The 11818-nt window shown below is 50.8% G+C and overlaps 1 protein-coding gene across 2 annotated transcripts in view; it reads right to left on the reverse strand.

The window, feature by feature from the left end:
- TRAP1 (TNF receptor associated protein 1) overlaps positions 1-11818 on the reverse strand; it is a 60003-nt gene that overhangs the window by 23805 nt on the left and 24380 nt on the right. For both annotated transcript variants that reach the window (XM_023728439.1, XM_004373204.2), the window contains 3 exons: positions 4817-4984; positions 3885-3967; positions 2513-2653 (listed from right to left, as the gene is read on the reverse strand). In XM_023728439.1, the coding sequence (XP_023584207.1) occupies positions 2513-2653; positions 3885-3967; positions 4817-4984 (392 nt within the window). The remainder of the gene's footprint in view (positions 1-2512; positions 2654-3884; positions 3968-4816; positions 4985-11818) is intronic.

Consider the following 11818-nt stretch of genomic DNA (forward strand, 5'->3'; position numbering starts at 1 on the left):
GCAGTTCTATCGATCCCGAAGAACAGCCCGAGGTAAGAGAATGCCAACAGTGGAGGCACACGCGAGAAGCGTGACCGCACAGGGACACGGACTTCGCGGCACTGCGCCGGCAGCGGGAGCGTGCCTGTGAGAGGCCGGCAGACGCCCACTCGGAGTCCCTGCTTCTCAACCACAGTGACGCGGCTGCAACCCACTCGTCCTGAAGCCAGGTGTCTGCTACTACCAAGCTTCCATCCCTTTATGAGCTGGGGACAGAGCGCTCGGAAGCCGTTTTCGGCCTTCTTCCACCACGTCATTTCTAACTCCCCTCAAGGACAGCCCACAGGGGCCACGGTGCCTGCCAGGCCCGGATGGCGGTGCTGTCCCACCAGCCACTCCTCTGGAGAAGCCGGCGGCAGAGCGGGGCTGGACACGCGACCCGACTCCGAGCCCTGCGTGGGACCCACAGACACCGCGCCAGGTGAAGACCTTACCCATTCAGCCCACACATAGGGGACGGACGGCATCCGGTGGGAACCTGCCACCGCCCCAGCCCCGCAAACCACAACCCAAGGGAACTGCGGTGCCCACGGCACGTGGCCGAGCCCAAGACTCAACACAAAGTGAGGTCTTTGTTAATTCCTCCTGAAGCGCTGGCAGGAAGAGCCCAGCATCCTGCCGGATCTGTTTACTGAGAGACACGTAATAGTTATAAATAAACTGCTGCGAACTAACTTCTCGTTGATGTCAGTCATTAGGTATAATTTACAGCCCAATGTTAGTCAGCACCTTCAGAAGGTTAGCACTGGGCTGGCACAGGGGAGGAGACGCCTTCAGCCGTCCCCCTCTTCACGCCCAACTTGCTCTGATTTCTTCCCAAATCGACCCAGATCTAAATCCTGGCAGGTTTTATGGAAAATGACAAGCTGTATACGGAAACGCAAGGAACCTAGGATATTTAAAACATATTTTTAAAAAGAACAAAGCTGAAGAACTTACACTAGCTAACACTAAGACTTCCCGTGAAGCACACAGCTACGACAGTTAAGACAGTGTGATGCTGGCACGGAAGGACAGACAGAGATCCAAGGACAGAATGGAGTCGAGAACCAGAACAACACAGATAGCGTCCCCTGATGCTGGACCAAGGTTCTAGGTAGTTCCAGGCCCTCGTCCTCTCGGGCACCCAGCACAGCCTTGGGGCCAACGTACCAGGCAGGACCCTCGCCACAGAGACCCCACTGTGCTGCACCCTCCACCTGTCCACAGGGACGACAGCACCTAACACACCGCAGCCGTCTCGGGGCCACGATGTCCCTCACGGCCATGGCTGGACGGGCCCCTCTTGCCTCTCTAGCTTTCTGACCATACAGTTTTCGAACGGCTGGAACAGCAACCCAGAGCACTGCTTCATCTAAAGCAAGACTGTTAATCCAGGCAGGCGGCTGCTTCTAAAAACACTGGCACGGAATATTTAATACTGTGGGAAAATAGCCACTATAAGAAAAAAAAGCAGCGTATACAGTCATGTGCCACCTAACATCCACGATACAGTCTGTGAAACAGGACATTATGCTACTCAAACGTTGTACGAACACAGTATTATATATGGGCAGTCCCTGTACAATCCGTAGTTATGAACCAACCCCCATAAAGCCTATTATATTAAAACCCTAGGGGAGCCCGCTGGACAAAGCCTGAGAGCTGTATCCAGTGGATGCAGGAGGCCGGCCTTGCCAGGCTGTGTGCCACACCAGGCCAGGGGCACATGGGGGGCATGGAGAGGTGGCTGCGGGGACTCGGGGGGAGCAGGTGTGCGCATGCCAGGAGTACAGCCGCCGCTGCCCGCAGCACGCAGGCACCCCAGGCCAGCCAGCACCTCCACCAGCAGCTGAGGCAGCAGCAAAGGGGAAGGAGGAGCTGTGGGACTGCGCTGCGCCCTGGAGTCCCGCTGCCCCATGCTGGGGGTTGGGGTCTTTAACACCATTAGGGAAAAATACTAATAAAGGGACAGTGGCTTTCCCTTTTAACACAGAAAACAAAAACCTTATGGGACCATGGTGTATGCGGTGGGACGTTGCCCAGAAGGACACCGTGCGGCACATGACTATAGTGTGACGTATAAGAGTATGTTAAAGGATAATACGCCGTTAACATGTTTACATATGTAAATATATACATACAAACAAAAACCTAAACAGACATATCCTGAAACATTAACAACAGCTATCTTCTGGAGGATGGGGTGGTTTTTTCTTCTTTTTTGCTTACCTGTGGTTTCCAAATTTTCTATAATGAATAAGTGTAATTTTTATAGTAAAATAAGACAAAAGTCATTATAAAAACAAAGACGGTCCCCATGTTATGTGGAGTCTAGAGACAAAGCTAAAATGCAGGCCCGCCTCTCCCGCGCTCGTGTGTGAAGCTGGGCCCCTGCCCACCAGCTGCCTGGCCCGGTCACGCTGTGAGTGGCGCTGGCGTCATCAGGAGGCGGGCAGAGGGGGTCCTCGCAGTCTGGATACGGAGGAGATACCTGGACGGTGATGGTGCCCTTGTCGGCATCGGTCTGCAGGTGGATCTCCATCTCCGGCAGCGTCTGGCCTTCGCACACCAGCTTGTGCCGCAGTTTCTCCAGGGCATCACTGCTGTTGGAGATCAGCTCCCGGATGAACACCTGTGGGGAGGGAACGAGGGCACTGCGGGTTGCGGGCGGCGACACCGCACTATCTGCTGCTTCGCCGCGTTTGCAACAGCTGCTAGAAGTGCAAGGAGCGCTGTTAAGGGACACCCAGTTCTCCAAACACAACAGCTCTCCACCTCGCCAAACACAGACACCCTGCTTCTCTGGGGCCGCTAGCTTCTCCCTGATACAATCAATGCCTACTGATCTTTCTGGAAAATCAAGCTTGAAGTTGCATGTTAAGTGAACCCAAACCTTGAGAAGAAACTGTGAGAGACTGTTTCTTCCCAACTCTTGCACAGGGATGACAAAATACCTGTGTCTCCTTCTCCACGAAAAGAGTCCCTACCTGCATTTCATCTAGTGGGGTCATCAAACCAGACTCATACCCAGGGCTCAATCATCTTTTCAGCGTCTGAAAGCACCTTTGCCTCAAACAGGCCTTCTGCCTTCAGTGAGCTACAGCACACGGGTGAGAGGGAGAGACTGGGTGATCTGACCCCAAGAAAACAGAAGCTGGTAGTCAGAGAGATACCTGAGCACAGTATTTAACAGTATAAGACCCGGATGCAGTTCCTGAAAAGTTCCTTTTTGCTTTGTAACACCGTGCCTCACCCTTCTTCAAAGCTGTTCCTCGCGTTCCAGCAACACCGAACATGACACCGATGGCCTGCTGGCTCTCCTCCACCCTTTGCGTGTTCTGTCGCCCCTACCTGATTCTCAATCCCCTCAGAGACTTCTGCTGTCCCTCCTCACTGCTCTACCCGACACAGCGCAGGGGTTCTTCTTCCTCCAGCCCCCAGGACCCCCAAGCTTTCAGGTGGTTATGCCAGGTAAGGTGGAAGTGAACAGGGGCCTCCGGACACACCCGCCATATGGGGCTTTCACACGCCACAGAAACAGCTCTCAGCAGAGCCCCGTGTCATTATCTGGGGGACTTTTAAAGTTATCAACAAAAGTCAGTTCATTCCAGAATCAATCTGGCCCAGAGATTCATGTGGATATATTTAACCATGAAACCAGAAACAGATTTCGATTAAAAAAAAAAAAGAAAAAAAAAAAAAAAAAACTCTTGCTGCTAGCTGAGATCGGGCCCTGTCCGATGTTTAATGCGTTCTCACAGCAAATACGCCACCTGACATGTCCCCAGAATTGTGTAAGAACAGTTTTGCCAAGAGAAACCCGGCTGGCACTGGACACTGGACGTGACTGGCAGGCGCCATACCTCTTTCTCAGAGTACAAGGAACGAGCAACAATGTCCAGAAGCTTCTTTGTCTCGGCCTGGAACTCGTGCTTGGAAACGGAACCTAGTAATTAATCACAGACACAGCCAATGCAGTTCAATTTCTATTATTGTGAAGGAATATGCCACACAACATTCAAAAGAGCTTTTAAGGTTATGAATTTAAAACACTTTTGAAAAAAGTGAATAAAAAGAAAGAAGTGAGCAGAAACAAAATCTCCAGAGAATCCCAGGAAAGGATGTCCTGGGAGCAGACAAATCAAGGCACTCCAGAGAGGGACGAACGTGGAACAAAACCAACGCCAGCCTCCTGGGATGCCGAAAACGCCCCAGGGTGCCTCAGGTGGGCTGTCTGCCTCATCCTGGGAACCAGGCTGGCTCTAACAACCAGACCCAGGATCACATTCCTCAAAAAGTGGTTTCCAAATGAAGTTATTTAAAAACAAAACAAAAACAAAAACCCTCACTTTTCTTCTTAATGCAAATATCAAAGATTCTGTTCTGATTGTCTCACTGGAAAGCCAGCAGCGGAGCCGTGTCGGGACTGGCTCTGCAGATGGCTGCTCTGTGCTTCTCAGGAATGGGAATTCGATCCTGTCCAGCTGGGCCAAGGCTGATCGCTAGCAGATGTGCCATGAATCATCGCTTGGAGACGCAGCACCACGCTGCGATCTCACGGGTGACCACCAGGGGGTGTAACACACATTGCGATGGAAGTCAAAGCTCCTGGCTAGGACAGAAATGGAGGACGCATCATTTTGGGGATCACCCTACCGCCAAGACCTGCGTAATTCTGGAGTGAGGAGGGGGCTCTATCAGATCAGCGATGCTTCTAGCTGAAAACTTTCCCCTATGAGCCAGCAAAGAACCAAGAAAGACGCCTGAGACCAGACCGTGGCCGAAGGCACGTTACCCTGGACGGTCTCCGTGCTGCTTATGATCGAGTGCAGGGGCTCTTCCTTCTGGTCTTCAGCAGCCTGTGTACTGTACGTCTGTCCCACGGGGACGCTAGCTGTGGCCAGGTTTCGCCAGGGGCTCTCTGACTGGACTGTGGTCCTCCAAGGACACAGAACTGGTTTTCCTAAAAAAGACAACAGGCAAAAAGACAGAATTAATCGGACATCAGAAACAGAGTATCTTAAGTTGCTCACATCTGGTTTGTCTAGCAAAAACTACTGTGGATTTTCTCTAAGGCAGGCTGTTACTCAGCAGACCTAACGTTACCCAGGAGAAATCAAAAGGGACAGAGCACTGTACAGCCAGCTTATGTTGCAGTGGTTTAGGTAACATACCCTCATACACATCTAATACAGAGCATGTGTGTGATGTTAGTGGGGACAGCAGTGGGTCAGTGGTAGAATTCTCGCCTTCCATGCTGGAGACCCAGGTTTGATTCCCGGCCAGCGCACCTCATGTGCAGCCACCACCCGTCTGTCAGTGGAGGCTTATGTGTTGCTACGATGCTGAACAGGTTTCAGCAGAGCTTCCAGAATAAGATAGACTAGGAAGAAAGGCCTGGTGATCTACTTCTGAAAATTAGCCAATGAAAACCCTATGGTCTGAACCCACTGTGCATGGGGTCATCGTGAACTGAGGAGGGCTGACTTGATGCCAGCTAACAATGACGACGACAAGATGCTGGGGCTCATCAGAACCTCAGGCGCAAGGCAGCAGGAGACGGATGAACCCTTCTGAAAGCCCTTCCCACACGAGCACGTTCTCCAGGTGAGATCCAGTATAAACACCAGCTGCTGTTGAGGAGACACACACCGTGTAGACGTGCAGGGTGCAGACACACAGGGTGGCCTGACGTGTGTCAGAGCAGAACTGTGCTCCACAGGGTTTTCAATGACTGGTTATGCAGAAGTAAATCGCCAGGCCTTTCTTCTGAGGCACCGCTGGGTGGACTTGAACCTCCAGCCTTTCAGTTAGCAGCCAAACTCGTTAATTGTTTGCACCACCCAGGGCCTCCTGAGATCTAGTGTAAACCCACCAAACTCAAATATGCCTTGATCCCCTCAGCTCCTACAGGAACTGAAAATAAACTGCTAAGTTACTGTGTAACTTAACTGAAAGGAGAAAAAACATCTGCTCCCCTAAGAGGGATCCGAACTTTTAAGCTTTAATATTCTGTCTAGACGTCCTCTAAAAGCTTATTCGTTTCCTCGTCTCTCTTGTCCAAAACAGAGTTTAAAAAGCTTAGAGTATTTTGGGAGTGATGAAAACTTCCGGAAATAGTGGTGATGGCTGCCAACATGGCGACTGGAATCAATGTCGCCGAGTTGTACACGGAAGAAACTGCATCTGCCTGTGTACTACTCTTACCTGCAGATGCGAAACTGACAGAAAAGATTTAGAGCGCCCAGAAATAAGCAAAGGTTTTTAAATTAACATAAAAACTTCTGCATTCCTACAAGGTGTAAAAACATGATTATTCGTTAAGCTACTCCTCGATTTATAAACAACATGAGCCCAGCCTCTATCAGTACTCAGGATACCTTCAAACAATCTACCCCAATTCGGAAAAGATTCAATTTCCAAACCGTCTAAATACGTCATTCTGTAGGCCTAAGGGCACCTTTCACTTTACCCATGTAGATAAGAACAAACGTGCGGGATTTCTTCTGGGATCGAGTAACGTTTGTTATTACAGGATTTAGCGATGTCTGTGCTAGGCCGGGTGCTGAAGCTCCTGCGCCCCCGCTGCAGCCCCGCACCCAGGCAGGGCCAGTGCTTCATCCCCGGGGCTAGCTCCCAGCACACAGCGGCGAGTGCCCGCCCAGCAGAGCCCGAGCCCCCGTGCTGCCCCCACTGTCACAACGCTCACACCGCATTCAGAGAGGCAAGACACTGCAGACGTCGAAAGGCTCCCCAAAAGCTGGGGACCAACCCTCTCCTTTAATGAACTGTAAAACTGGGAAAGGAAACCAGGCAGACTGGAATAAAGGAGTGATGTCTTGAGGGATGAATCAGCCTGGAAAGATGGGGCCATGGAACACTGCAACTCTAGACACCCTGACATGAGTGGACGCTCGAACTGGGAGCAGTGAAGGAAAGCCTCTGAAGAAAGGTGAGCAGGACACCAAAGGCTGAGGGCCGGCTGTGTCCTCCACCTCAGTCCTGTGAGCAGCCTGTTACGCACCAGCCACCCATGAGGAACTCCCGCATCCAGTCCTCCACCTCTGTGAGCAGCCTCTTACGCACCAGCCACCCGTGAGGAACTCCCGCGTCCAGTCCTCCACCTCTGTGAGCAGCCTCTTACACAACAGCCACCCGTGAGGAACTCCCTCGTCCAGTCCTCCACCTCTGTGAGCAGCCTCTTACACACCAGCCACCCGTGAGGAACTCCCGCGTCCAGTCCTCCACCTCGGCCCTGTGAGCAGCCTCTTACGCACCAGCCACCCGTGAAGAATTCCCGTGTCCAGTCCTCCACGTGGGGGGCAGCAGAGCACCCCTCACTCGCTCTCATCATGTCTGACCCGGCAATAGAGGAGGACAGTGATGTGGTCTTCTTCCAAGCAGTGACATCCAGGTGGCATTCATTAGGCTCCCCCCACCCCTTTCTCTGGCCCCCTGGACTTAGCCCTCGCTGTCCACTCTCGACAGGCCTTTGGTCCAGTTCCTCATCCTTCATACCTCCACGAGTTCACAGCCATCCAGCCAGTGGCCTGCCTGCAGTGTTGGGCCCTCCAACCCGTCCCTTCAACAACTACAAGTGTATCTTCCCACCCACCTCAGCCTGTTGCCCCAGGTTTCAGAGGAATTACTCCTGACCACAAAGTACGTCAGGCTGGCAGCCGAGGCCTCCACCAAACGATGTCCCAAACCTCCAGGCTCTATCTCCTTCTGCCCGACACAGCTGGCCTGCTGACTGTCCTCTGCGCCCTGCGGCCCCTCATGCCCTCACCTGCGCACTGTGCACCTGCATCCTGAAATGCCTCCCACCCTCTTCTACACCATTGAGCTCAGCCTGGCACCAAAAACACCAAACCCATCGTTGTCGAGTCGATTCCAACTCATAGTGAGCACTTACTCAGTGACTGCTCGCAGGCCCTGAGAACATTTGAGAACCCACCACACCCTCAGGAAGAGATGCTGTTTTTCCACACTGGGAAACTGTATTTGAAGTAATTCCTGATTCATCCCCTTTGAATAAAAGCAGCAGAATTTACTGAATTGATCATTTCTCCCCACCTTCTGTCCCACTCATGTTCCGCCAACAGTCCTTTACTTACCATATACCTTCTTTTCCCTGCGAAAGGAACAGGCTGCAATCCTTCATAGTATCTCTCTGCCAAAGACCATCCCAATCCGAGGAAAACCCAGAACCCAGGCGAGACCGAACACTGCAGAAGCTAAGGGCTCTCAGTATCTTGAGACTCCCATAAACTACCTGTCCTAACCTGCTCCCAGAGAGAGAAACCTGATTTATGGACTGAGTACTCTTTACTTCCACTCTTCTATGCGTATATATGTTTAACCAAGACCACATCTGAGATATCCTTCCATGTTACTACCTACAGAGCTGCTTATTCTTTTTAATGGACACACAGCTTTCCACTGGAATGGGTGTATACCAACGAGCTTCTAACTAGTCCTCAACTGATGAGCATTTAAACAGTCTCCAGTCTTCTGCTATTAAAAATACCACTCCAAAGTGACAGAGTTACCTATTGTTTGCTTCCCTTCATGGAAGAAAGAAGAGGATACAGGAACATACACACTTCTGCTCATTTGTGCAAAGGCAACAGGAAGGATACGCCAGACAGTAGTGAGACGGGCTGCCTACAGGGGGTGTGGGACCACGGTGGAAAGGACGGGGACGGGGCAGGGATGAGGGGGGTGTGATCTCTCCCAGCACCCCTTTTTGCATGTCTGACTCTTGGAGCCATGGTAGTGTTTCACAAACCCCCCAAAATAAATAACTGAACCCCCCGCCCCAGGGCGTGCAGGAGCACAAAGTGAAATACAAACGGTACCAAACGTTCACCCTGGATTGGGAAGAACACAGTCACCCTGAGGGGATGGGGAAGAAGAGAACCTAGGAAACTTGGGGTGACAGCACTCTGACTGCACTGCGTCGTCAAGGACTTCACGGTTACTGTACCCCAGTCAGTAAGTTTGTTTCTCCAAGGGGGCTGGGTTAGCAACTCTGAGATGACCTCACGTATACACTTGCCGTTAGGTGCCCTCGAGTCAGTTCCGACTCACAGCCGCTCCACGCCAAACAGGACGGAACGCTCCCCGGCCCTGCGCCAGCCTCATGATCCTTGTTACGCTTGAGCCCACTGCTGCAGCCACTGTGTCAGTCCATCTCGTTGAGGGTTTTCCTCTTTTTCACTGACCCTCTACTTTACCAAGCATGATGTCCTTCTCCAGGGATTAACCCCTCCTGACAACATATCCAAAGTGTATGAGACAAAGCCTTGCCATCCTTGCTTCTAAGGAGCCTTCTGGCTGTACTTCTTCCAACACAGATTTGTTCGTTCTTCTGGCGGTCCATGGTATATCCATTATTCTTCACCACCACCATAGTTCAAAAGAGTCAAAATGTAATACTATGTATATACTGGGATCCAGCAAATAAATATATTGTTGATAACAAGAGCCAGGTTTCTCACTATTGAAGAAAGAGTTACAAGTAAGAAAAGGAGAGACTGGAATTAGAGGTTATCAGTATGATACCTCACTGGGATTTTAGTGGCCCAGTGGTTGCTCGGCTACAGCCAAAAGGTCAGCAGTTCGAATCTACCGGCCACTCCTTGGAAATCTATGGGGAGTTCCACTCTGTCCTACAGGGTTGCTATGAGTCAGAATCAACTCGACGGCAATGGGTATGGTATTTTTTTGTCTTTTTACCAAACCCATTGCCACTGAGTCAATTCCGACTCTCAGCGACCCTGTAGGACAGAGAAGAACTGCTTCATAGGGTTTCCAAGGCTGTAATCTTTATGGAAGCAGACTGCCACATCTTTATCCCTTGGAGTGGTTGGTGGGTTCGAACCGCCAACCTTTCAGTTAGCAGCCCAGTGCTTTAACCGCTGTGCCACCAGGGCCCCCTAGATAGATACAGATATATAGATATTGCAGATTTAATATATATAGTAGATACATAGTTTTTATATATATATAAACTAGAGGACTAGTTTTATTATCTATCCATCCATCCATCCATCGGATTTAGAAATAAATACTGAAGAGTGTGTGTGTGTGTGTCTGTGTGTGTACATGCTCGTGTAAGTACACACGCACATATCTCCTAGCTTTGTCCGCTGACAGGACCTAGAAGCAACCACACAGTAGCCGTGAACACACCTAACATCACACGGAGCTCCTGTCCCAGTTTGGCACTTGACAGCCCCACATCCTGGGAAACACCTTAGTCCTGGGCAAACTGGGACGACTGGTCACCAGACCCAGATCTTGGTTTTTAAATTCCATTCTCCAGAAAAAGGAACTAGACCTCTTTGGAGAACGTAAGGTACAAGATGAGCCTGGAACGTCTTCGAGTGCCAGAAAGGAAGGAAGTTCTCAGAATGATGGGGACGCGTCAGAAGGACACAGGATCCAACTTGAAGGTACTCCCAATGGAAAATCTAGGATAATTTGAGCAACAAAATAATGATAGTAACGAGTTATAAGCCAGCGAATAAGATAAATATTAGTCTATAGTGATATGAACAAATAAGTAGAGCAGGGCCAGCTCTTCCTCATTGTAGAGATACAATTAGTAAACGCATAAAAAATGATGGAAACAGAAAATCCCCAGCAGGCAAACACCACAGCAGTATTGTGGCAGCCGTGACTTACGGCTGGATGTGTAGGGAACGGTGAGAAACATCTGCATAATCTCACAGTATCCCCCGCGACATCCTTAGTAGCTTCAAAGGGAAGAATAGTAACTTCATTGTGGAGAAAGCTGAGACACCCCCTAACTCAGCGATCCCAGTCAACGGCACCAGGAGTGAGATACAGTGACATCTGCGAAAGCTGGAACCTGTGTAAGGCGGAAACCTGTCAGAGAAGGAAAACTCAGATATTTTCCACTAAAATGAGCACCAGAAAAGTGGTAAGACTGCACCCTGTCAAAGGCGGGAAACTCGCAAGACCCGAAAAACGAGGCGGTCCCGTCGAGTTCCGGCTCTCACAGGTTCACTGTCACCACCGCGTACCTCCTGATGCGGCAAGAGGGCACGGCTTCCCTTCCACGGGCCTCCTGCCAAAAACGCACCTCAGTCTAACCTTGAGAAGGTGTCAGAGCAGCCCGAAGTGAGGGGCACTCTACCAGACACCCGGCCGGCGCTCTTCACATGTGTCCAGTCCTGAGAGAGCCAAGGCGACTGAGGATCTGTCACAGACGGAAGGAGACGTGACGCCCAAAGGCAAGGTGGGTCTGGAATGGATGCTGGACCAGACACGGGGCAGCTGAGGGAAAACAGCTGAAACCCAGTAAGCTCCGCAGGTCACCTAATGGCACTGCATCCGTGTTAACTTCTAGTTTCCAATATTTGGACCATGGTTACGTAAGATAGTAAGCTCGGGAAAACCAGGTGAAGAGTAAGGGAACTGCGCTATTTTTGCAACTTCACTTAAGTATTCAGTTATTTCAAAATAAAAGTTTCAGAAGTAAAAATGCTCCACTGACTATTCTTGTACGTATGTCCCGTCATTTATGCGTGAGTACATATCCAGAAGCAGAAGCACAGGACCCAAGGTTGTGTCCATTTTTAATTGTTGGTGGTGGTGTTAGGTGCCCTTGAGTCAATTCTCACTCATGGCGAACCCACGTGACAGAGTAGAGCTGCCCTGTAGGTTTCCTGGAGCCCTGGTGGCAGAGTGGTTAAGAGCTCAGCTGCTAACCAAAAGGTTGGCAGTTCGAATCCACCAGCTGCTCCTTGGGAACCCTATGGGGCAG

Source organism: Trichechus manatus, unplaced genomic scaffold, assembly GCF_000243295.1.
Source record: "Trichechus manatus latirostris isolate Lorelei unplaced genomic scaffold, TriManLat1.0 scaffold00024, whole genome shotgun sequence".
In the NCBI taxonomy this organism is placed as follows: Eukaryota; Metazoa; Chordata; class Mammalia; order Sirenia; family Trichechidae; genus Trichechus; species Trichechus manatus.